This window comes from Chlorocebus sabaeus, chromosome 7 (genome assembly GCF_047675955.1).
Source record: "Chlorocebus sabaeus isolate Y175 chromosome 7, mChlSab1.0.hap1, whole genome shotgun sequence".
Classification (NCBI taxonomy): domain Eukaryota; kingdom Metazoa; phylum Chordata; class Mammalia; order Primates; family Cercopithecidae; genus Chlorocebus; species Chlorocebus sabaeus.
Window position 1 is genome coordinate 125146392 of NC_132910.1, and position 25238 is coordinate 125171629.

The 25238-nt window shown below is 35.8% G+C and overlaps 1 protein-coding gene across 1 annotated transcript in view; it reads right to left on the reverse strand.

The window, feature by feature from the left end:
- Nucleotides 1-302: 302 nt before the first annotated feature.
- Nucleotides 303-25238, reverse strand: part of HPGD (15-hydroxyprostaglandin dehydrogenase) — a 30728-nt gene continuing 5792 nt past the window's right edge. The window contains exons 4-7 of the mRNA XM_008000290.3: nucleotides 17666-17762; nucleotides 5591-5667; nucleotides 3203-3366; nucleotides 303-2168 (exon numbers count right to left, since the gene is read on the reverse strand). Coding sequence (XP_007998481.1) covers nucleotides 2030-2168; nucleotides 3203-3366; nucleotides 5591-5667; nucleotides 17666-17762 — 477 coding nt within the window. The 3' untranslated portion in view covers nucleotides 303-2029. The remainder of the gene's footprint in view (nucleotides 2169-3202; nucleotides 3367-5590; nucleotides 5668-17665; nucleotides 17763-25238) is intronic.

The window sequence follows — 25238 nt, forward strand, 5'->3', positions numbered from 1 at the left end:
AGCAAAAGTAAGGAGAAATTGTCATATAATCACTTGAATGTTAAATGATATTACACGTGTCTAAATTTATTTTTATATGAGAAAATAAAATTTGTAGGACATTTCAATGTCATTATGAAGTCTCGAACTTTTTCTCAATGTCTACGTGTTTCTAGTGTTGCTGTTCTAAGAGTACCACTTCATTTTACTAAGAAAAACACATTTCAAAAATATACCATTTACATTAGCATATTCACTGAAAAATACAAGAAACCAAGGTCCCCCTCCCCCACACTTCAATTTAATTATTTTCTCAACTGGTATACAGAGAGATATAACAGTATGAATTTATTTAGAGTTACCTATAGAAGATAAGATTTAATGTAAGTTTTTAACTTATGTAACTCACATTTTTCAGTTCTAGTTGAGATTTGGTTTTAAATGCCTACATAGTTTATTGATCTGAAAAAATTAATTCAAAGCAGAATGTATATTGAAGGCTACTAGTCCAAAAATTATCCATAAAAGTTTATAGTATTTACACAACAGAAGAAAAATACAGAAGATAAGTGATACTGGGCATACCTACATCATTCGCTGATTGGTCACTGCCAGAACATACAAACAAGCTTGTGCCTGATTACAATTTATCTCTATCAGATGTTCATTGATGTTCACTACTTTGTCTCTAACACATTAAATGAAAATCTAGACTACAGTTATTCATATTCAAATTAATCCTTAAAAGTGAAGGCAATAGTTTTCTATAGCAGAATTAAAATAGGGCAAGATATGATAACATTCCAGTACTTCTAGGAAATCCATATCAATCTCACATGGATAGATTTTGCTTCAAGCTGGGAGGTCTGGAGTTAGCAGACAGGGTGAGTCATTTATCCAACACTTTTTTGAGAAAACGACTGATTTGGAAATCTTGTGCTTTCACTGTTATTAGCATTAATTACTGCTTGTAAAGAGTGTTACCCAAAGCAAGTGTGTTTAATGATTTTTAAGCTAGCTGACAACAAAAAAAAGCAAAACCTCACAGCTATCTTTACCTTTGTGTTGTTATGAGTTTCAGCATAGGTACAAAAACATTTACAGTTGTGTCTGTGGCAAAATTGGTTTCATTTCCTCGACACCTATACATCGAAGACTAAGTAATTTATGGAGATAAGAACAAAAAAGTTGTATTGAAAGATAGGCACTTTCGAAATCTGTACAAGTCAACAAAGAAGTAATTTGAAAAAATGTTACATTTGCATTTTTTTCTTGTTGAGCATATCTTAAATATAACATTTTTTGGAGTACTAACTATTCTTTATTGCTTTAACTGTTAAAAGTTTAATTCCTGAGATTTTTGGAGTCAGTTAAAGTTCTTAAAGTGAGCAGAGGAAAGAAATATCTTTCCCAGATGGGAGACTGAACTGTGAATCAACAGTGTCAATCGGTTACTTTCTGTCATTTTTCCATACATCAGTTTTCATCTGGGATATGTTTACACTGTAGTTTATTCCTTAACTACTGCCCCCAAAATATGCTACTTTAAGAAGCTCTTGGAAGAACTGAAATGTTCAGTTGAAAGATGGTATATAAGTAGAAATTATTATTATGAAATATTTGTCGTTGTTAAGTAGCTTTCCTCTTTTAAAGTATGAACTTTACGTATGTGAGTGTTTTACATCTGGTTTGATTTAAATAACAATTCAAGTATCTCCTTTAAAATGATGTTCTGAAGAGCATTAATATTTATGAAGCACAGATATAAATACACTTTCTGAAAGGCAGAATATTCCTTGAATATCATTTGTTTTGATCATTTTTTAGACTATTGAGATTACAACCTAGCTTTGGTCCATGTCACATTTGCAATAGTTCGTAACGTTTTATCCATATACTTCACTCAAAATTTAGAAAATATTTATCATCAAATGCATGAAGGAAAACTTAAAACTGTAACATTTCATTTAAAAGCTATATTCAAATGAAGATAGGGTCTGAATATAAGCCATTGGTGCTGATTTCCGGCTACGGCTAACACATAAGCTGTTCACTGACTTTTTGCTTGAAATGGAGTTGCATCATAGTCTTGAAAGTGAATTCCCTTAGAAGTTGTGATCTTCATAATAGCACCATTTAAAGCATCATCTTCAATGAGTGTTATCAATCCATTGGCAATCAATGGTGGGCTAAAAATAAAGAAAACAGTATTTTGAGACGAAAGAATGAAGCACGTTACCACTTCATTTTAAGTTATTTTCTGAAGAATCTATTAATTTGAACATGTTATAAGGAAATGTGTGTCATTAAGCTATTGCTACTTCCAATTTTTATTTAATTACATATTAGATATCTTATTTATCTAATTTATTCAATTAGATTTTTTTCTATTGATATTAACTAAATCATTTGATAAATTTAGCTGTAACCTTCTATCATTTTGGCAGGAGGAATTTATACTCATTATTTTCACTGAGCAAATGATCATTTTGTCATCTTTATCATACCAGTAGATCTTAGACTTACCAGATATAGATGTTATTAGTGTAGTAATATGATTGAAAACAGCTAGCATTTACTGAAAATTTTATTTTTTGCCAGTTTCTGTTTTAAGTACCTTACATATATCATTTTAAGTTTTTCAAAGTCCCTAAGTTTGTCATACTATTATCTCTATTTTATATGTGAGAAAATTGAAGCATCTAGAGGTATGATGGCTAAGTTCATGATTAGTGCTAGAGCCAAGATTTGATCTCAGGTCTGATTCCTTCAACATGATAACTATGATTCTGTGCTGTGAAATCCTCAACTACTCTAATTCAGACACAATTCATTGAGAAAGTATGTGTGTGTATCAACTATTTCTTATAAAAGTGGTTGAAGTTACGAAACTTACAATATTTCACAAAGAGTATATTTGAATATTGCTTGGAATTCAGGCAGAGAAGGTATCATTGCCTTCAAAGGTGACTAAATGTCAACTTTACAACTGTTGGTAGTAATGAAACATTTTACATATTTCAAAGTAACATTCATAATGTATAAACTTACATTCTATTCACACATCCGGAAAAAAAATTTTCTCCCAGAGAGTTTGCCAAACCAAAAGTTTGAAGCTTGCGTTCATTTCTCAACCGTATAAGCTTATTTGCCCCTTTTTATAGCTTGTCTAAAAAATGCTTTGTTTCATTATTTAAAAGAAAATAGATACAGTTTTACTTACTCCAAAATTCCATAGTATTTAATCATATCCTTGATATGATCCTTATATTCTATATATTGTCCCATGTTTTCTTCTTTTTCAATTGATTCAAGGATGGCTGTGTTAACAAAGCCTGGACAAATGGCATTCAGTCTCACACCACTGTTCATAAGATTAGCAGCCAACTGCCAATTAGAAGGTTGTAGGTTTCAGCGGTTTCATAAACATATAATACAGGACAAACTGATCATTAAAGCATCTTACAGTTCTCTGATGTAAAAAATACTAGTCAGATATCCTCCCAGCTATATAACAATGACTGGTAAGTAGATAGTAAAATAACACATACCTAAAGTATTATATTAATTCCTGAAAGTCTCACCTAATTAATTTTTTAAAAATCAGTATTACTGGACAACTCCTGGAAACAATTATGTAAACTTCTCTTATCTACTGAACTCTGCAGGAACCTGAAGCTAAGCAGCCAAGACTTAGAATTAATATCCCAAGTTTTCTTTCAGATATTGTGGTTGTATAACAAATAATACTTAATTAAAAATACTTTTAGTGAAAATCTTTAGAACTTTGATTCTAAAGGCACTCTTAATAATCTGCCCTATCTGGAAGACAATTTAAGTATTTTCAGACTAACATTATTTGGCTTAATTTATCAACTACTGATTTTATTTGCAATTATTAAAAAATTAGTCAATTCTCATTATTCATGGGTTACATATAAACAAATTTGTTAAATTTGCTTGCTAAAATTTACCTGTAACCCTGGAAATCAATACTTGTGGAGCATTCGTGGTTATTTGTGGACATGCACAGGGCAGTGAGAAATTTGAGTCACTGATGTGCATGTTCATGCTAAGGTCAAGTAAGACTAGACTCTGCGGTGCCATATTTTTCTAATTTTGTGCTTTCTTATTGGTGATTCTGCTGTTTAAAATGGCTGCTAAACCCACTGCAGAAGTGCTGTGTAGTGTTCTTTAGTGTAAGAAGACTGATGTCCTGTACAGAAAATATTTGTGTTAGATAAACTTTGTTCAGGCATGAGTAATAAGTGTTTTAGTAATGAGTTCAATGTTCATACAACATATAATAAATAAGGTTTCTTTAAACAGGAATACACATAAAATAAGGTTATGTATTGACTGGTTGATTGGAATTTTGTGACCAGAGGCTTTCAGGAACTTAATCCTGTATTTCCCCTAAAAGCAACGGTTCAGTAGTCACTAATGTAGTGTTTGCAAGTGACTTTGTGGAACATAACTACCATGAATAATGAGAATTGACTGGAGAAGTTTCCAGTCTTGTAATCTTAAATATAAAATTTCTGGTCTTTAAGGTTTACGTTGCTTTGTAAGACAGCTTTATGTGTTTATAAGAAGTCTGTCTGAAGATTATGTCTTTTCAAATTAAGTAATAATTTCCAATCAATGTAAGAGTGTGAGAACTACTTACGTTCCATTTTGACTGAACAGTTAACATTTGTGCATCTGTTTTTTCTGTCTCCTACTAATTCTTTGATTACTAATATTTTTCTCTTTCTCTCTCTAGATCCTCTCTTTGTCTTACCTAGATGAACCACCCAGAGCCCCTCTACAACTGTTCTTTCTGCTTTTTCACTTGTCCTTTGTAATACAATTTCCAAAAGCAGGCAGAATGGTCTTCAAACAAACGAAATATGATCTTATCACTCCTGTGTGTAAAAGCCCCATGGATGGTTGCCCTTGAAATAAAATCCAAGCTCACAACAGTGACCCATAGCTGCTTTTGGTCTGGCTCCTGTGCTGGGGTCTTGAGTCATACCTCAAACTACGTTCCCCTTGCTTGCCAGGCCCCATTCAAGCTGCTCTTTTGTGAATTATAAAAAGGCAGGCATTCTTACCTCATGCTATCAATGCATGTGATTAATTAGGTCTAAAGTATTGTACACCTTTCACCCTAGGCCTCCATGGAGACATTATCCTTGACCACTCTATCAAATAAAGGTCTGGCCCCACCCCTCCTTCTGGCTCCATGTTTTCAGTCATTTTCATCGTATCACTGGTGACAAATAATGGCTGGGGCCTATTGCATCTTGCATTTCAGAAAACCTGAAGTTAATAATATTTACATTTGGGGTCATTTTTGTAAATAAGTACTATCTCCCCATTACTTATCCTTAATACATTTTTTAATAAGACATCTGTATTTAGAATCTACATCATTTAAAAATGATCTATTATTTATTTGGTCCTTTATGTGATCTGATAACTATTTTTATAATTGAGATGGAGGTATGCTATTTTTCCATATTTTATCCAAAAAAATTGATTTCTCAAGTGATTCCTCTCTACAGAATTCATGTTTTATGCATGTGTGCAAAGAGAAAATGAGATATGATGGTTGTCGTGGCCTCACCGCTGCTGAGCGTGTGAATCCAACTATGCCATGCTTGGAAGCACAATAAACCGGCTGCTGTGCAACGGGCATGAGTCCTGAAACAAACGAATATAACACTGAAATGCTTTGATTAAAAAATAAGCAGACTATACCCAATAATGACAATGCAAATGAATATTTTGTGATAATTTCAATTTCAGATGAATCTGAATAACAGAGTAACATAAAACCAGATAGCTTTGTAAAACCCAGTAGCCTAAGTGTAGTTTATGTGCTCCATGACCCACGCCGTCCAGAATTTATAGGAACTAAGTTACACTGAGTGATACAGCCAAGAGTTATATGTGTTTTTCTGCCTCCCCAGGCCTTCTGGGAAGTCAAGGAAAGTAAATGGTATGTAAAACACAAAGAAAATCATCTTTAAAGTCAGTAAATGACCATCTAATTTTCAATTTTTAAACTGAATGTAAGAATATATATAAAAAGTATATATTCTACATTTTTAAAGTTTCCTAGTGGCAGAAGGAATTTGAATCTTCAGAGTGTCTTGGAGATTATTAGTCTTCACTATAAATTAGTATGCAATTTCCTGTTACCAATCAGTCTTGAACAATGCCTCCAAAGTTTAAGAAAATTAAAAGTTAACTTCTTTTTATTTGATCTGTTGTAGATGCCTAGATCTTTGTCCTATGACTTAGGAAGACAGAAATAAATAATTATGGTCCTATTTTATTTGCTTTCATAATTATATAGTCAACTATGAAATTCAATCAATTACAGAATGTTTTAATTTTTAATTTTCCACATATGCACAATAGTAACTGATTAAATTCATGGTCTGGAGAGAAAAAACAGTATTATAGCATATACCTAGAGCATCTCTTCTCCCCCAACTCCAGCCTAGCTCAGCTCTCCAGAAAGACACGAAACAACAACAATAAAAACCTATTTTACTGTAGTAACTATTACTATCAAGCGTATTTCTCATAATTGTTAATTATCTAATCAGCAGTCAAATTGAAGCAGAGTCATTCTTGTATTTGGTTTTAACTAATTTGGCTTAACTTGTTTTCATGCTTTTTACGTTTGTGACTTCTCTGAGTCAAGAAACAGTGATCCCCGATTATTATACTATATTTAATATCAAATGTCATGCTAATAATACCAAATTATTCTGCGGACACATGCTCATCTCCACCCAGCTAACTACTCCCAGAATGCCGCCCATCATTTGAGGGTGCTGAGCCAAAGTTCAGCAATAAATGTAGACCTTAACCACTCCCTGGGTGCCTGCCAGGTCTCAATTTATAAAGTATGTTTGCACAAGGGCAGTTTAAATCCCCGAGGATGGTAGATCACACCTAGTGTGTCCACCCAATGATTTCGAAGTGTTGTTAATATGTGGCTTGTCTTGTTGTCGTTGTTGTTGTTAAGTAAAATATGTAAGTTAATTAGTTTGTCAGTGTCAGTCAACAAGAATTTATGATGTTTCCACAGGCTATATAGGTATACTAGGAGTGGAAGATAAAGGGAATAAAAAAGTATAACCAGGAGTTGCTGCTTTTGGTTCTTGTTAGTCTCTGCTTTGCCCATTCCTTAAATGTTTATGAGACAAGGCAGTGGTTGTAGGACAATGTTCATATACAGCAGGAAATGCAGCATGAACCTTTATCAGAGATAAACTAGTTCACATAGCCACAAGAAGTACAAAGACTTTGTTCATAGGGTTGTCAAAGATGAATTTGAAATGAATTTTTGTTACATATGCAGAGGGGATGAACCTTGGAACCCCAGCTAGTTCAAGGTATCCTAGAGCAAAAGAAATATACTGTTTTGTGGGTTCTGGTAATAAGCAAGGACAACATACATACTTTTCTTAAAGGCAGATTTGTAAATGCAACTGGAATGTAAAAGAAATTACTTGCAGTTTTTAAATGGCAGTTGGTTTTATGAATCTTGTAACATTCTAATCACATTTTCACTGTTATGCAAAATGTTTACCCTTCCATTGCTTTCACTTTCTTTCTTTTATTCTTTTTTTTTTTTTTTTTTTTTTTGACGGTATCTCATTCTGTCACCAGGCTGGAGTGCAGTGACCCGATCTCTGTTCACTGCAACTTCTGCCTCCGGGATTCAAGTGATTCTCCTGCCTCAGCCTCCCAAGTAGCTGGGACTACATGTGTGTGCCACCATGCCCAGTTAATTTCTGTATTTTTAGTAGAGACAGGGTTTCACCATGTTGGCCAGGAAGGTCATGCTCCATGACCCATGCCGTCCAGAATTTATAGGAACTAAGTTACACTGAGTGATATAGCCAAGAGTTATATGTGTTTTTCTGCCTCCCCAGGCCTTCTGGAAAATCAAGGAAAGTAAATGGTATGAAAAACACAAAGAAAATCATCTTTAAAGTCAGTAAATTACCATCTAATTTTCAACTTTTAAATTGAATATAAGAATATATATAAAAAGTATATATTATACATTTTTAAAGCTTCCTAGTGGCAGAAGGAATTTGAATCTTCAGAGAGTCTTGGAGATTATTAGTCTTCACTATAAATTAGTATGCAATTTCCTGTTACCAATCAGTCTTGAACAATGCCTCCAAAGTTTAAGAAAATTAAAAGTCTCGATCTCCTGACCTCGTGATCCACCAGCCTTGGCCTCCCAAAGTGCTGGGATGAGCCACCATGCCTGGCCTCACTTTCTCTCTTTCTCTCTCTCTTTCCCCTCCTCCTTCCCTCCCTTCTTTCCCGCCCCCTTCTCTGTCTTTTGAGACAGGGCCCAGCTCTATTGTCCAGGCTGGAGTGCAGTGGCACGACCATGGCTTACTGCAGCCTTGACCTACTCGGCTCAAGCAATCCTCCCATCTCAGTCTCCCAAGTAGCCAATTCATTCCAATCGGCTTTCATCTGATCACTGCAGTCAAACAGATCTTATGGGGGTTGCGAATGAGCAATGGCTTGCTAAGGCTAAATCTCTGTCTCATTTTGCTTGATCCCTTCCTTAGCAGCAACTAGCACAGTCACGCTTTCCTTGAAACATTTCCTTCTCCAGACTAGTCACCTATCTCACATTCACTGGCAGCTCCTTCTTCATGTCCTTTACTGGCTCCTCTTTCTTGACTAGACCCCTAAACATGTTGGAAAACTCCAGAGATATCCCTGGTCCTCTTTGCTTTTCTGTGAACACTCTTTCCCTACATGATTGTATTCACTCCTGAGGATAAAAATTAATTCTCTCAATTTGTCTCTCTAAATCTTTGTATGACACACACACACACACACACACACACACACACACACACACACTCAAATTTAAAATATTTATCTCAAGCCAAGACCTCTTACTCTGCCTTGAACTCTAGAGAGGGAGCCTTGGGTTATTTCTTGTAATATTTCCTAGCAGTTTTCTCTCCTGAAACTATAGTGGTGCTCAGCCTGGGCAACACAGTGAGACTCTGTCTCAAAAAAACAAACAAAAAAGAAAACATGATAAATATCAGATGTTATAGAAAAATTTCAAATTAAAACAACAATGAGATTCTACTACACATATTAGAATGGCTAAAGTTTAAATGCTGAAGACACCAAATACTGACGAATATGTCAAGCATCAGGAACTCTAATTCACTGCTGGTGCGAATGCAAAATGGCACAGCCACTTTGGGAGACAATTTGGCAATTTCTTTCAAAAGTAAACATTCTCTTACAATACAATCCAACATTCAGTTCCTTGGCATTTACTCAAAGCACTGAAAACATGCTTACCCAAAAATCTGTGTGTGGATACTTAGAGCAGCTTTATTCATAACTGCCAAAACTTGGAAGCAATCTAGGTGCCCTTTAGTCATTGAATGAACAAATAAACTGTCTTATATTCAGATAATGGAATAATACTCAACTCTGACAAAGGGCTATCAAGCCATGAAAAGATACGGAGGAAATCTAAAGGCATATTACTAAATGAAAGAAGCCAACCTGAAAAGGCTACGTACTGTATGATTCTAACCATATGACATCTGGAAAAGGCAAAACGGTGGAGACAGTTGAAAGATCAGTGGTTATCAGGAGCTGCTGGGAGGAAGGGATGAACAGGTGGAGAACAGGATTTTTAGGGTAGTAAACCATTCTGTTTGATATTATAGTGGTGGATATATGTTATTATACCTTTGTCCAAACCTATAGACTATACAACATCAAGAGTAAACCAGATGAAACTCCTCAAATAATGATTTTATTGACTTATTTATCAGTTCATCCACATTGTAGTTTTTAATGAAAATGTATCTTTTGCACTAAAATGCCACAATTCTGGCATAGTGTCCTAATTTGGTTTGATTTCTGAACCTTGGTAAACTGGACTGTTTCTAATCCTAAATCAACAGGCTCTACAGAAGTAAATTCACATAAGTACTATGTGTTTAGTTCCTTTTAAGTGCAAAGTCCAATGAAGCAATATTTTAAATACACTCAACTGAAATGTGTAAAACCAATGGGAGGACCCCTGTTGCAGGGCGAAGGTGGAATTCTACTGGTTGAATAGCCAGATACCAGTAAAATGACTATAGGACCAGCTGCTGTAATGAATATGTTTTTTTTTTTTTTTAATCTTGCAAAATAATTCTCAAAATTAGGGAGCACATGGAAATATCTTGTCACAATATTAAGGGATTTAAGAATAGCACCAACAACAAAACAAGGGATCGTGACCATGTGAGAACAGTCTGCTTTTAAAGAAATGGCATTTTGTTTAACATTGTGAGAAATCTTGTCTTTGTGCTTAAAAATGGATACCTTATATTAAAATAGTTCAGAATAGTATCTTTCAGTACTTCTGATAGGCCCACCATTGTGCAAGTTTATTTACAGAAATACAAAATGGCTCTTTTTAAAATATACTAAGTACAATTAGTAGCAGATTTATGTCTGTCATAACTGTAAAGTTACAGAAAAAAAAATCAGTAGAGGGAGAAATTCTACCCACAAAACAAAGAAACATTTTCTAAAACCACTCAGGATAATAACATAAATGATTGGACTGATGAGATACTATATATAGCATTTAAAATACCTGAAAGCATTTAAAATATCTGAAAATTACATGTGGACTGATAGAACAAAGAAAGTCATTTAGAAAAATAAAATTTAAATTCCATCTCTACATTAGTTCTTCTATTCTTCATAATCTTTCTACCCATATTTACAAAAGCCAATTTTAATCTCTTCATTTCACACAAGGCAAAAAGCTCAAAAAGATTTTTTTTTTTTTTGCAAAAACAGAAATCTCAGACAGGGCAGTCATACTAAATCCACAAACATGATTTGCTTTTAAGGAGAGAGAAACCACGTAAAATGGACTATATATAAATGCTGAAAATTCAACTTAGAAAAATATATTGTGAATCTAAGGATGCTGACCCTCTTATGATAAGCTGGAGTTCCGTTACTATGCTAAAAAAGCAGGAATCTAAAGCTGTCACATTGTCTTTACAACCACCACCAACAAAAAAAGTGTACCCGTCTGTTTGTTTTAACCACCACTTCTCTAACTTGAAGAAAAAAGAGAGAACTAGTGATAAATATTTATCTATGGTTCGTGCATACAGTTGACCAAAGTAACTGGTGAACTTCCTCATTTGTGATTTTCCGCATAATGGAACACCTTATCTGACGACTGTTTTTTTTATTTTTATTTTTTCATTCTTATGGTTGTCATTAAGTCATGCTTTAGAGTGTGATACGACATTAAAAAGTGACACATGCGGCCAGGCGTGGTGGCTCACACCTGTAATCCCAGCACTTTGGGAGGCCAAGGTGGGTGGATCACGAGGTCACGAGATTGAGACTATCCTGGCTAACACGATGAAACCCTGTCTCTATTAAAAATACAAAAAAATTAGCCGGGCGAGGTGGAGGACGCCTGTAGTCCCAGCCACACGGGAGGCTGAGGCAGGAGAATGGCGTGAACCCGGGAGGCGAGTTTGCAGTGAGCCGAGATCGCGCCACTGCACTCCAGCCTGGACGACAGAGGAAGACTCTGTCTCAAAAAAAAAAAAAAAAAAAAAAAAAAAGTGACACATGCTTTCATAAAACCACTGTATGTTCTATAACAAAAAATCTTCCCAGAAAGATATGTCTAATAGCAATTCCCAGTGATTCAGACAGCTGCTACTAGTGTTCAGTCATTGCCCAGGCTGTGGACAGAGGAAACTGAGAGAATCGCCCTTAGCCATTCAAAGAATATCCATCCCTATGCATCTATTGGCTGGCTTCTTAAAATGTGGTTCAAGGAGCGGTATGAGGGGGGAGCAGGATTTCAGGACCCATCTCCGTCCTGAAATCAGAATCTGCATCTGACAAAGTCCCTAGACACATGAAGTCTAAGAAGCGCTGTTCTAGAAGAGTATTTGTTTCTCAGTAGCCCTCTCCTTCCTATGTTAAGAAACCCCGAATCTCTCATCTATCCTTCAAAATGCCTCATTTACAAATATTTGATCATTCCTACTGATGACTTCTAATATGTGTCTTTTTAACTATTTTAAGCCGAAAGAGAGCAAAATGGACTCTGCAGACTGACATGGGCGAACTTTGCCAGCACTAAGCAGGAAGGGTGGCTCCCATACTCATGACAGTTGGCATCTGAGCACTTATGATTCACAGCATAGGAACAGTACATCCACTCTATGACACAGGCTAAAATGGAGCAAAATAAAATTGCTTTTATTACCACTGCTAATTCCCACACTTTTCAGGATCTGTTTAAGATTCATTGTTCAAGTATAAGTTGGAGATAAACTGACCTCTGTTGTAGAGACTTGTCAAAGTTAAATGTGAATGTCATAAAGCCAAAGGTTTACCACAATGCCTGGAGCTTGGCAATTGCTAAATATGTGTTAGACCCGCTGCCTTATCACAAGAGCAGTAGTAGAGGATGGTACCATGCCATTTTCTTACTTTTGGCCTGGAGATAGAAGACGACGATCAATGTTTTATTTCACTTGGAATTTCTGGATATTCTAGTCCATTCTTCAGGCTATTGGAGTCCCAAGGCCTTGCAACTTAAATATCATGCTTCTGGGTTTTTTGATTTTTTTTTTTTTTTTTTTTTGAGAGACAAGGTGGCAATATGTTGCCCAGACTGGAGTGCAGTAGCACAATGATAGCTCACTGCAGCTTTGAACTCCTGGGCTGAAGAAATCCTCCCACCTCAGCCTCCTGAGTAGCTAGGACCACTAGTGTGCACCACCACACCCAACTAATTTTTAAAATTTTTTATAGAGATCAGGTCTCACTCTGTTGCCCATGCTGGTCTCTAACTCCTGGTCTCAAGTGATCCTTCTGCCTCGGCCTCCCAAAGCATTGTGATTATAGGTGTGAGCCATCACAGCTGGCCCATGCTTCTGTTTAAACACTTTATGCCATGGAAATGATTTGGTACTGTCATCTCGATAACAGACACTGATAAACAGCTCTTGGGGTAGAAACTTTGCCTAGTTCCTTTCATATCTCCATTTCCCTTCTGCAAATGCTCAACATATGTTTGATGAACTTGAATTTTTTATTTAAGGTAGTAATTTTAGCACTTCTACCTTAACACAAACTATGAGCTAATTATATTATTATAGATAAAACTTACAGCACAAGCGGCTATGCCACTCGGTTGTTACTTAAGACATGCTGAAAATTTTCTATGATTTTAAAATATTTTCTGGAGACTCCAGTGTTTTCAATTTTGAGTAAATAAGACCCTCATGGTATCTCTCACAAAATGCTACTGAGTGACAGAGAGTGTCCCGAATGAACACCACAGCCTCACTAACTGAGTATGTAGCAGAGTCGGTAGGTAGGCTCCTTTTCCTGTGACAATTACTTTTCCTTTCCCACAGTTTGAAGCAATTAAATACTTAGGAAGTGCGCCTGTAATCCCAGCATTTCGGAAGGCAGAGGCAAGCGGATCACCTGAGGTCAGGAGTTTGAGACCAGCCGGGCTAACATGGTGAAACCCCGTTTCTGCTAAACACATACACACACAAAATAGCCAGGCGTGGTGACATGCGCCTGTAATCCCAGCTACTGCGGAGACTGAGAATTGCTTGAATCTGGGAGGTGGTGGTTTTAGTGAGCTGAGATCCTGCCATTGCACTCCAGCCTTGGTGACAAGAGTGAAACTCTGTCTCAAAACAAACAAACAAACAAACAAATGGAGTGCATTTGACTCTTACGGGATGTTTTAATGGAGCACAGCTGTTTGATTATCCGCATTAAACCAGACTTTGTTCTTCTATTGTTCCTTCCAACTTTGTTTTAATAGTTCAGGATGGATGCAGCAAAATTAGTGTCTGTTTGTATATTACGTTTATAAATAAAAACTCGTGTAGAAAAGTCCATGTGGGTTAACAACACTCAGAACAACTTGTGGAACTCCAGACTAGAGCACACCCATCCCATAATCTGCTGAGGAATCATTGTCTACTTAACTGCTCCTGTTTATTAAACCTATTAATTGCATTTGATACTCTGTCTGCGTCAGTGGTCATTACTCATTAACTTCTCTACTCAAACCAGTGTGCCAACTTAAGGTTTTACTGTGACAGTGAAGGACTCCACCGTACCCACGCCAGAGATCACGAGGATAGGCCCCGTTGAGATGAATATTGAATATCACCCACAGCCATTCCTTCAATAGAGTAAGCGGTATGGAGAAAAACAGGAGAAAAAAAATCTGTCAGGAAGCAAGGTTTGGAAAACACAGAGTAGTCAAATATTAGAAGTACTCTGATAACTCCTTCAAGATTATTTTGGTCCTCTCACCTCTTCCTACGTGCTATGACTCAAGGGCATAAAATTGTTGATGCCATTTCTGCAGGAATGATAAAGATGGAGGGGTCCTCTTTTGCCTTCTCCCATTATTACAATATCCTGACTTTTATCAAACTAATTTCATTATGGGAAGAACTGGAGGCTCTCCGTTGGTGGATAAAATACAAGGCAATTCATTTTAAGACTTTGTGAGATGAAAGCATGTTAGTGGGAGCCCTGGATGGGAAAGGAAATAGACTGTCCACACTGGCCAGCGGCAATGAGGAAACAGCATAAACACAAGAGGGGTGGAGGCTGGAATTACAAAGGGAGGGTGCTGAGGACAACTTCTGAAAATGGAGAGAGTAATAAGCCAAGCAGAGGGAACAATGATAAACTTAAGCTATTTAACCATTTTACATAGTGTTGCCTTGTACATGTGGAGGAAAATCAGAGGGAGAAGCAGTTTGTAATGCAATATTATTCATTAAATTGTACCAGTGCCAGGAAAGTAATTTAAAACCAAAGCAATGTTACCACTGAATTTTTATCAAGTCATCGTTTTATCTGCATAAACAGAGAAATGACCACACATGATTGCAAATGTTGTATCTAACATAGGTAAGAAGAGGATTAACACCCAGGGGTGGGGGACCGGTGGCAGTGAGCTAAAGCAAGCTCCTAGCCAACAAAGCAAAGTGGACATCAAATTGCAAGCCTTAAACTGCTCTGCTCAATGGCATGTTTTGACTTGTGACACCGGTAAGCTCCCCAAATATTTTTAGGACTTTACTGGAAGTGTCAAATGGAGCAAAAGCTTAAGATTTCACTGAAGGTTTAGTAATGCAGCCATGAGATTAGAGCTGTGCCCAGGAAGCCTGAAGAGACGAGCAAATTGCAAGGGTTTATTCAAGTCAAACGATTTCAGTTGCTGTTACTTTTCTGTTAGGCTGAGATAAATACAGGTAGATTAACAAACAAACTCATAGATATTAGAGACAGACAGATAATCTAGTGGTTAAAATTCTAAGAAGACTTGTACCAGGCTATTTGCATGTGAATTCCAGTTCTGAGGCTTACTTGATGTGTAAGCTTAGGCAAGACATTTCATACTTCTCCTGCCTTAGTTTCTTCATTTTCAAAATGCAAATTATCGAATTTTACCTCACAGGATTGTTGTGAGGATTAAATGAGATAATGTACAGTGTTTAAAATGATTTCAGTTAAACAATGCTCAATAAATGATATTATATATTTGAATATTTTAATCAGATAAAAGGCAGTAATACTACATTGCATTTCTTTATTCACACTCTTTGGGGCAAGTAAGCACCCTCATATGGTACTCTCATTCTCTGGGAGAATTTCTCCCAGATCGTCCTAAATTGATCCAACCCTGAGGCTTTCAGCCTTCCAAAGAATGAAATCAGTGCCTCTGGTGACATAAAGGCCAGGGGCTCCCTGTATAATATTCATGGTACTCCAAGCTTTGCTGGCTCTCTTAGCTTTATAGAAACAATATACAGAATTAACAACCTTCATCACAGCCCCGGGTTTTTAAATAAACTTTTAAGAAAATACTACGTATCTCTTTTTAATTCTCCAGTCACTTGTTTTTTTCTTATGATTTTATTTCAAAATAGTATAGATTTAGCTTTGCCAATTTATTTTAGGGTTTCAGTCTCCCACAGCTTAACATTTGGCCCTCTCTGGAACACATATCCCTTTCAAATATTGCCCATGCTCTTTTAAAGTATCATTAGAATTAAATGTTATAAGTTATAAGTAGTTGTACCGTTAGGAAAAAGAATCTGATTGCCCCCAAAAATGTATAGAAATAGGTTCATAATAGCTTTAGGGACATGATTTTGACTTTAAGCAACCCAGAAAATGAGATGCTAGTTTATTTCTGAGAACTTCTAAAGGAGATTTCTAAATCTCCTCTGGTGGCAGCTTTACAGTGATATAAATAACCATTCCTAGTGGGATGAGAAAAATGCTGAGAATCAGACAGTGGTTCAATCACAGGTACCTCCAAACCCAACTTCCCAAATCACTGCAGCTGGGATGCCAAGGTTGGGGTGGGGCGTGGGGCTGAAATTTCTATTCTGAAATCACCACATTGACTAAAACCAAACAGATAATTTTTAAAAGTCTGACTTTTTTGGACATGGATGACTTAGATTTGCTGTCCATATCGACCAGACTTCTTAAACTTCACAACTTCACTTGAACTATTCAAGAATCATTGATGATTTTTTCCTTAGAGTTTTCAAAAGTAAAGTCACTTGACTCAGTTGCTCCAAAAAGTCCAGTCAGAGGTTTAAAGCTAGTATTGAGGGATAAGATATCAGCTGATACTAAATCATACTGCTCTGAAAATAATATAGTTTAGGATTGCATGCTGTGGAAAAGACGATTAGCCGCCCTCTGAAATCCATTCTTCTCTTAGGCACATAGTTAGACTGCATTTCCCAGACTAAGACTGCATTTAGTTAGGTGAAACACGAGCTCAAGTTCTATACTGAAATGTGAGCAGAAGGTCTGCCGTTATTGGGCAGGGGTTTTTAAAAGAGTAGCCATGCCCGCTCCATGTTCTTTTTCTCTTTCTGCTCGACAAAAAGGAATCCAGCAGTTCTAGGGAAGGAGCTCCCTGCTGAAGACGGCAGAACTTCTGCCAGTCAGGTTTTCAAATGCCTGCATACAGAAGAGGTACCAGCAACAAGGATCTTGCCTTGGACTGATGTACGGGTAAGGAATATGCTTATACTATATGTAAGTTTGGCTTTATTTATTAGTTTAACATATCTTAACATTATATATATATACACACACACACAAATATATATATTTGGCTTTATTTATTAGTTTAACATATCTTAACTATGATATATGCCATATTTTAAAGTTACACACTCTTACTAAAATCACATGGGAGCAGAGACATCTTAACTTCACTTTCATGCTTTTTACTTTGCCAAAGGTGCTTTCACATGCATTATTGCTTAGGAGTCTCACAACAACCTACGAAAAACAGCAGCTCTAAAAAAAATATAATTTTGTTTTCAAATATTACTGCAGTAAGATAACTAGAAAAGCCACAAGTTAAATTAAGAGAAATAAACATATTTTTCAAACTTTTGATATTTTGCAATAGAAAATTCCACAGAACTACAAAAAAATCAGATTTTTAATTTCAAACTTGAGTTGATAATAAATATGCTTTGAAGATTTGTTTCAGTGGTCCAAATTACCAATAAGAAAATGTTACACTTAATGTAATAATTGCCCTTACCTGCCAAAGATGACATATTGATAATGATGCCGCCTTCACCTCCATTTTGCTTACTCATGTAATCCAAACCAAGATAGGTTCCACTGATAACAGAAACCTAATCCAGGGGCATAAGTGAGAAAAGGAACATAGTCATTATCCTTCACCATATTTTCACACACCAAAGTTTTTATAGCTATTCCAGATACCTAGGGAGATTTCTGCAAATATTACCAATGAAAGGTTTTAAAAGAGCTTTGTTTTTAAAGTTAGTCATTAAACCTGGATTCTTTTTGTTTGCCTAATCATTGTGGAGCTTGTCATATATCTGCAAAACTTCACTTAGTGGCCCAATATGAGATTTTACGCTACAGGATGTATTCCAAAAATGTCTGTTACTTTCACTCAATTCTCAACATCGTCAATAATTCCATATATTCTTTTTGTTTTCTAAATGTTGGACACAAAATTTATTTAACCTTCTTCTCTGCATATGGTTCTCATGTCTCAGTATTCCACACTTATCTACTCTGTTTAATTCTCTTGGATCTTGGAATATAGAATAGTGCTTACCCTTGATTTCCTAGAGATTTAATTTTCTCTCTTTTTCTTTCTAATAAAAATTCTATTTTGCTCCTGTATCTACCTCCTCTCCACACAATACAGAGGAAGGTGGTCTGCCCAAATGTAATGTAGACACTGATTAATTCATTTAATTCAGTCATGGAAATCCCATTCTCCTTGACAGTGGCTGGTTTCAGAACCAGCAAGTAACCCAGTTTTGGTCAGTGAGACCTGGAAGGCAATCAGCTACAGATGGGAACAGGATGGATGCTACTGAGAAATTTTTTGTTGCTCTTAAAAAAATCAGAAGAAACGGCTACATTGCCTGCTCTATGTGAATGTCATAACTTAAATGGACAACCCGTATTTCCTAGTATCCTAAAGATGAAACCGACATAAAGAATGGTCAGTGGGAGGGCTGACAGGACTCCGGACCCTGATGATATCATCACGGAGCAATCCTGAACTCCGTGTCGTGTGAAATCACATAAATGTTTTATCCAGTTTAAGTGGTGATTTTCAGTTTGCTGGACATCTGGTCTTTAGTAATGTCTATCACTAAATTTTGTTAATCACTGTTTACAGCTATCCTTTTGATAGTTTACTGTTTTGCCACTTATATCCAAGTGTAGGCACTTTTCCTGTTTTATTTTAATCACTACCAAAAAAAAAAAAAAAAAAGAAAGAAAGAAAGAAAAAAAAACCTGTGAGATCAAATTGATATTTCAGACCTTAGTTTTCCTTTTGAATTTAAGAATTCCTATCCCTTCCAGCTCAGACTTTTAAAAAAGGAAAATTCTTTTTTGACATCTTAATTCCTATTTTTTTCATGCTTTACAATACTGCAAAGAAAACGATACAATAGGTAACAAGTCTGAAACAGAGGTTACACAGGTGTTTACCTTGTTTTTATCTTACAAATTTCCTTTGAAGTGTTTTTTTACAAGGATTCAGATATACTTCTCCTACCTAATAGTAGCTCTAGAACAAGAAAGGAAATCGGAGATTCTATTCACTTAAGTCATGTGTCAGTTTGATATTAAGTAGGCTTAGAGAGAATGAATAAAATCTCCACATGATTTTCTTTAGAAAGGAAAACCAAAACATTAATTGTTTATATAAGAAGAAAAAGATGTAGATGGCTGAAGTTACTGAAGCCAGTTAGATTCTGTTAGTTTCTGCAGAAGTTTCCAGCATGTCTGAACAGAACTTCTGTTCATGCGTATTGGCACTATGCTTTTATTTTCAGGTATTACAGCTTTGATGACACCCCACTGTTGTGTTTTCAACATGAACAAGATGAAGTCAGACAGAAAATTTGGGAATATTTAAGATTTATTTTTAAAAAGTAATATTTATCTTTAGGTCTTTGGTGGAGGAAGGCAAGGGATTATTTTTCTCATCCATTATCAGGTTAAGAACTGGGCAATTATTCAAATGGAAGAGTTCAAAGGATGAATCTACAAGACAGGGTCTAATGCTGTGTAGAAATGATATTTTTCACTTTTCCTCCTTTATTATAACAATGTATTTCTTATTCTAGACTATATATGCATGCGTGTGTGTGTGTGTGTGTCTGTATATTATATATGCTTCACCATGTTGGCCAGGCTGGTCTCGAACTCCTGGCCCACCTCGGCCTCCTGAAGTGCTGGGATTACAGGCATGAGCCACTGTGCCTGGCCAGAAAATGTAGATTTTGATGCTCTGGAAGGGAAGTGTAATTTATTGAATGAATTCTATGCAGTGGCACTGTGCTAGATGTTCACATAAACTGTGGTTTATTTAAGCATAATAGTCCTTAGAGATAGGGAGTTTACATTCCTCCATGGGAAGTTCAATATGACAGAAATTTAATTAAAGTTTATAAGTTATAGATTCGGGACTGGATTCTAATTTTGACTAATCCCAAAGAAATATATTTCCCAGTGCAAATCTTTAGTCAATAAGTGCATTTCAGAAAAAAAAAAGACTATCAATATTCATCTATTTTGTTTAAATCTTATTTGAACATATTGACCCATTTTTGCCTAGTGTTCCATTATTGGAATACTAAGCATGTGAGAGTTCTTTATATCCTACTGCTCAAGTTCATCGCCAAGGTCTAATTTTTAACTCATGCAAAAATTCAAAATATTGCAACCTCTGGCATAAACGGGTTAAGGAATTCAACGTATATTAGTTAAATGTCAAAATTAGACTATAAGTTCCACATCAGTGGGGATGAACATATTTAAGTTTATTGAAACTTCAGAAAGTTACAAGACTACATGACAGAATTACCATTCTAATATTCAAAGTTAAGTTTCCCTCTGCCCAATTGCCAGCATGACTGTTGATAGTTTTGCAAAGACTCATTCTTTCCTGAACATTTCTTTTTTTTTTTTTTAATTTTATTTTGTTTTTCGATATGGAGTCTTGCTCTGTCGCCCAGGCTGGAGTGTAGTGTCGCCATCTCGGCTCACTGCAAGCTCTGCCTCCAGGGTTCATGCCATTCTCCTGCCTCAGCCTCCCGAGTAGCTGGGATTACAGGCGCCTGCCACCACACCCGGCTAATTTTTAGTATTTTTAGTAGAGACTGGGTTTCACCATGTTAGCCAGGATGGTCTCGATCTCCTGACCTCGTGATTCGCCCACGTAAGCCTCCGAAAGTGCTGGGATTACAGGCGTGAGCCACCGCGCCTGGCCTCCTGAACATTTCTTCTGTGATCTGAACAGCTATAAATAATGCTGCTGTTATTGGCTTCAGACTAAGGAGGAAGTATAAAATAGCCTAATGCAAACAAAAGACTGGGAAAAGGTTTAGTGGGAAGAAGGATGAGATCAGCAAAGTGAAAAATAAGGAGTAAATTTGATAAGGAGTAAAAGTGGAAGGACAGATGATACTGTTTGGAAGAACTAATCTATTTGGAAAGCAATGTACTGAAACATAAAAGTGAATACTCTCATGTATGCAAAATATCATATACAGGTAATGGCAGTTGACCCAGTAACTATTAACTAACATCTATAAGGACACAAAACAATAGTTTTCTGCCTTGAAAGAACTTGTGGTTTACTAGCATGAATAGCATGAATTATGTATATATTAAAATAATTCTAATAAAATTTAAAAACTAGTAAGCCCTATGAGAATGGTGTAAATATGTTGTACAGTATTTCAGAAGAGGGAGAGATATATGGTAAGGTCCTTTAAGAGGTTACTCACGGACAGGGGCAGTAATACAGAAAAACATGCCAAAGAACAAACATGGAATTGTAGAAGACCCAAGGAGGCCAATTAAATCCAGAGCAGAGTTTCAAAAGAGGGTTATATAAACTACACACAGATATTTGCGTTACGATAACAGAGATAATCAAGTTGGAAGTAGGATGATTGGTCCGATTCTACTCTTGCAATGGGTTTAGGTAGGAGAGGAAGTAACATATTTTTAAGTAATACATTGGTAACAAAGTTTACATGATGTTTTCTCTATGTAAAGTTATGCCATCAGTTCCTGATGTTAAGCTAAAAAGTGGCCTATGTCAGCAGAGTCCCAAGAAAAATAAAGGCTGGATAAATTTCAATGGAGAAGGAACTAGGACTGTTAGTTTTAACTAAAGGATCACAATAAAATTCCCCTGGTCTTCCAGAACTTCCAATTTGCCCATGATATTGGCACTTTCCAGCTCAGAGCAGGTATTCACACAGGCTACATTAAAGCAAACATGCCCTCTCAGCTGAATGAAGACATCAGTGGAATTCTGTAACTTTGTAATAATTGCCTCAATATTTCCATGTTTCTTTATGTTAACTGTAATCATTGCACACTGTTTCTGACAGCTGATTTCTCAGAGAAAAGACACAGCAAGTGTCCATGAGGAAGTCACCGAATATAGGAACTATATGCTCTATTAATTTTATCCGTAAAAATATCTGTAGATATTACTGATGAAGCTATTACAAATATCAGTAGTAATGTTAAAGAGATAAACGTGTTGTGCACGTTGTGCTTTTTCACTGGGATAGCCTGGTTCAAAGAAAATCTCAAATTTAATGTGGTTTTGGAAAGTGGCATGAGTCTATATTCTTAAAAATCCCTGCAGTTCCCAATTAGCTATATTTTCAAAATGTTTGTTTTATCAAGCTACTAAAAGATGTAATGAAATACAATTCTTAATAAGTCAGGGGTAACCTCCAAAGAGTAAATATAAAATGCATAGTTTTTTTTTTTTAACCAGCCTAAGAAAATTAAAGCTATATAATGCATTTAGGTAAGAAACAGTAAAAGAATAAAAACAAAAAGAAAACAGTAAACATTAAAGTATAAATCAGAAGTTTAACTTTAAAAAAACAAATTTAAAAATCACTAAATTGTAACAATTAGCAACTTATCCTCTGAATATTATATATTTATAATATATAGAGTCTAAACTTATAGAATTACTAAAAGAGGTAGGCAAACTGACATTTGCCATTTGAGATAAGAATGCCTCTGTTGAGAAATGAACAGATCAAGGACATAAAAGGAAGCCAAGATATAGATTACACCCAAACCAAATAAGAACATTATAAGAAAAGAAAATTAAGGATAATACAATTTCTAAGTACAGAAGCACAAATACTAAATTAGGAATTTAAAAAATTCCAAGGTATATTAAACATTCATATACCATAATAATGTAAGATTTAGCCAAGAGACGTAAGTATGATTCACAGTCAGAATATCTCATTTCAATACATTTCCACCCTAAAGTAGAAGAAGGTCACAGAACTGTCTCAACTCAGGGAAATCAGCTATCAGTTCTCTCCAAACACATGGATGTATATTTGCAATTAGAATCCCAAAAAGATTTTGAGGGAAACTTGACAGTTTCAAGTTATTTTCAAATATAATGAACCAGGTACACTGGAGAAAAAGTTTTAAAAGAACTGCAAAGAAGGTATTCATACTGTAAAATAGAATCTTCTTTCTTAATTAAAAGATTTCAGGTAAAATTCAACATCCTTTCATGTTAAAAAATTCTCAACAACATAGGCGTCGAAGTAACATAAAGCGAACATCATACTGAGTGGGAAAAAGCTGGAAGCATTCCCCTTGAGAGCTGAAACAAGACAAGGATGCCAAGTCTCACCACTCACATTCAACATACTACTGGAAATCCAAGCCAGAGCAACCTGGCAAGAGAAAGAAATAAGGGCATCTAAACAGGAAGAGAGGAAGTGAAGCTATCTTTGTTTGCAAACAATATGATTCTATACATAGAAAACACCATACTCTCTGCCCAAAGGTTCCTAGAACTGATAAACAATTTAAGTTACATTTCAGGATACAAAACCAATGTACAAAAATCAGTAATGTTTCCAAACACCAATAATATCCAAGCTAAGAGGCAAATCAAGAATGCAATCCCATTTACAACAACCACAAAAAGAATAAAATACCTACGAATACAGTTGACCAATGAGGTGAAAGATTTCTACAATGAGAATTGTAAAACACTACTGAAAGGAATCAGAGTCATTATTAAATGAAAAAACATTCCATGTTCATGGATAGGAAGAATCGATATTGTTAAAATGGCCATACTGCCCAAAGCAATTTACAGATTCAGCGCTATTCCCACCAAACTACCATCATCATTTCCACAGAACTAAAAAAAAAAAAAACAACTACTTTCAAATTCATATGGAATCCAAAGAGTCACAATAGTCAAAGCAATTCTAAGTAAAATGAACAAAGCCAGAGGCGTCACACTACTCGACTTCAAACTATACAAGCCTACAGTAACCAAAACAGCATGGTACTGGTGCAAAAACAGATATACAGACCAATGGAACAGAATGGAGAAGCCAGAAATAAAGCTGTACACCTACAATCATCTGATCTTTGACAAAATCAACAAAAACGAGCATGGGGAAAGGATGCACTCTTCAATCAATGGTGCTGGAATAACCAGGTATCCATATGCAGAAGACTGAAACTGGACCCCTTCCTTACACCATTTTAAAAATCAACTGAAGATGAATTAAAGACTTATATATAAAACCTAAAACTATACAAATCCTAGAAGAAAACACAAAACACCCCATTCTGAACACATGCCATGGCAAAGATCTCATGATGAAGTCTCCAAAAGCAATTGCAATAAAACCAAAAATAGAGAGATAGGACCTAATTAAACTAAAGAGCTTCTAGAGCACAGCAAAAGAAACTATCAAAGCAGTAAACAGATAACCTACAGAACTGGAGAAAATATTTGCAAACTATGGATCTGACAAAGTTCTAATATACAGAATATATAAGGAACTTTAACAAATCAAGCAAAAACAAAACAACCCCATTAAAAAAAGGGCAAAGGACATAAACAGACTTTTGTGACTGCTTCTCAGAAGAGGACAGACACATGGCCAACAAATGTAAAAAATGTGCTCAGTATCACTAATCATCAGAGAAATGCAAATCAGAACCACAATGAAATACAATTTCACAGCAGTCAGAACGGCTATCATTAAAAAGTAAAAAAATAAGTAAATAATGGATGCTGGCTTGGCGAGGTTGCAGAGAAAAGAGAACACTCATATGCTGTTGGTAGGAAAGTAAAAGACACCATGGAAAGCATTTTGGAGCTCTTCTCGAAGAACTTAAAACAGAACTACCATTCGACCCAGCAACCCCATTATTGGGTATACACCCAAAGGAACATAAATCATTCTACCAAAAAAGACACAGCATTCATATGGTCATCACAACACTATTCACAATAGCAAAGACAGAATCAACCTAGATGCCCATCAATGGTGGACTGGATAAAGAAAATGGGTACATATGCAACAGGAAACACTACGCACCCATAAAAAAGGAAGTCATGTTGGTTGCAACAACATGGATGCAGCTGGAGGTCATTATCCTAAGCAAATTAATGCAAGAACAGAAAATCAAATACCTCATGTTCTCACTTACAAATAGGAACAAAACATTAAGCACATATGGATACAAAGGTGGGAACAACAGTCACCAAGGTCTACTTGAGAATGAAGGGTGGGAGA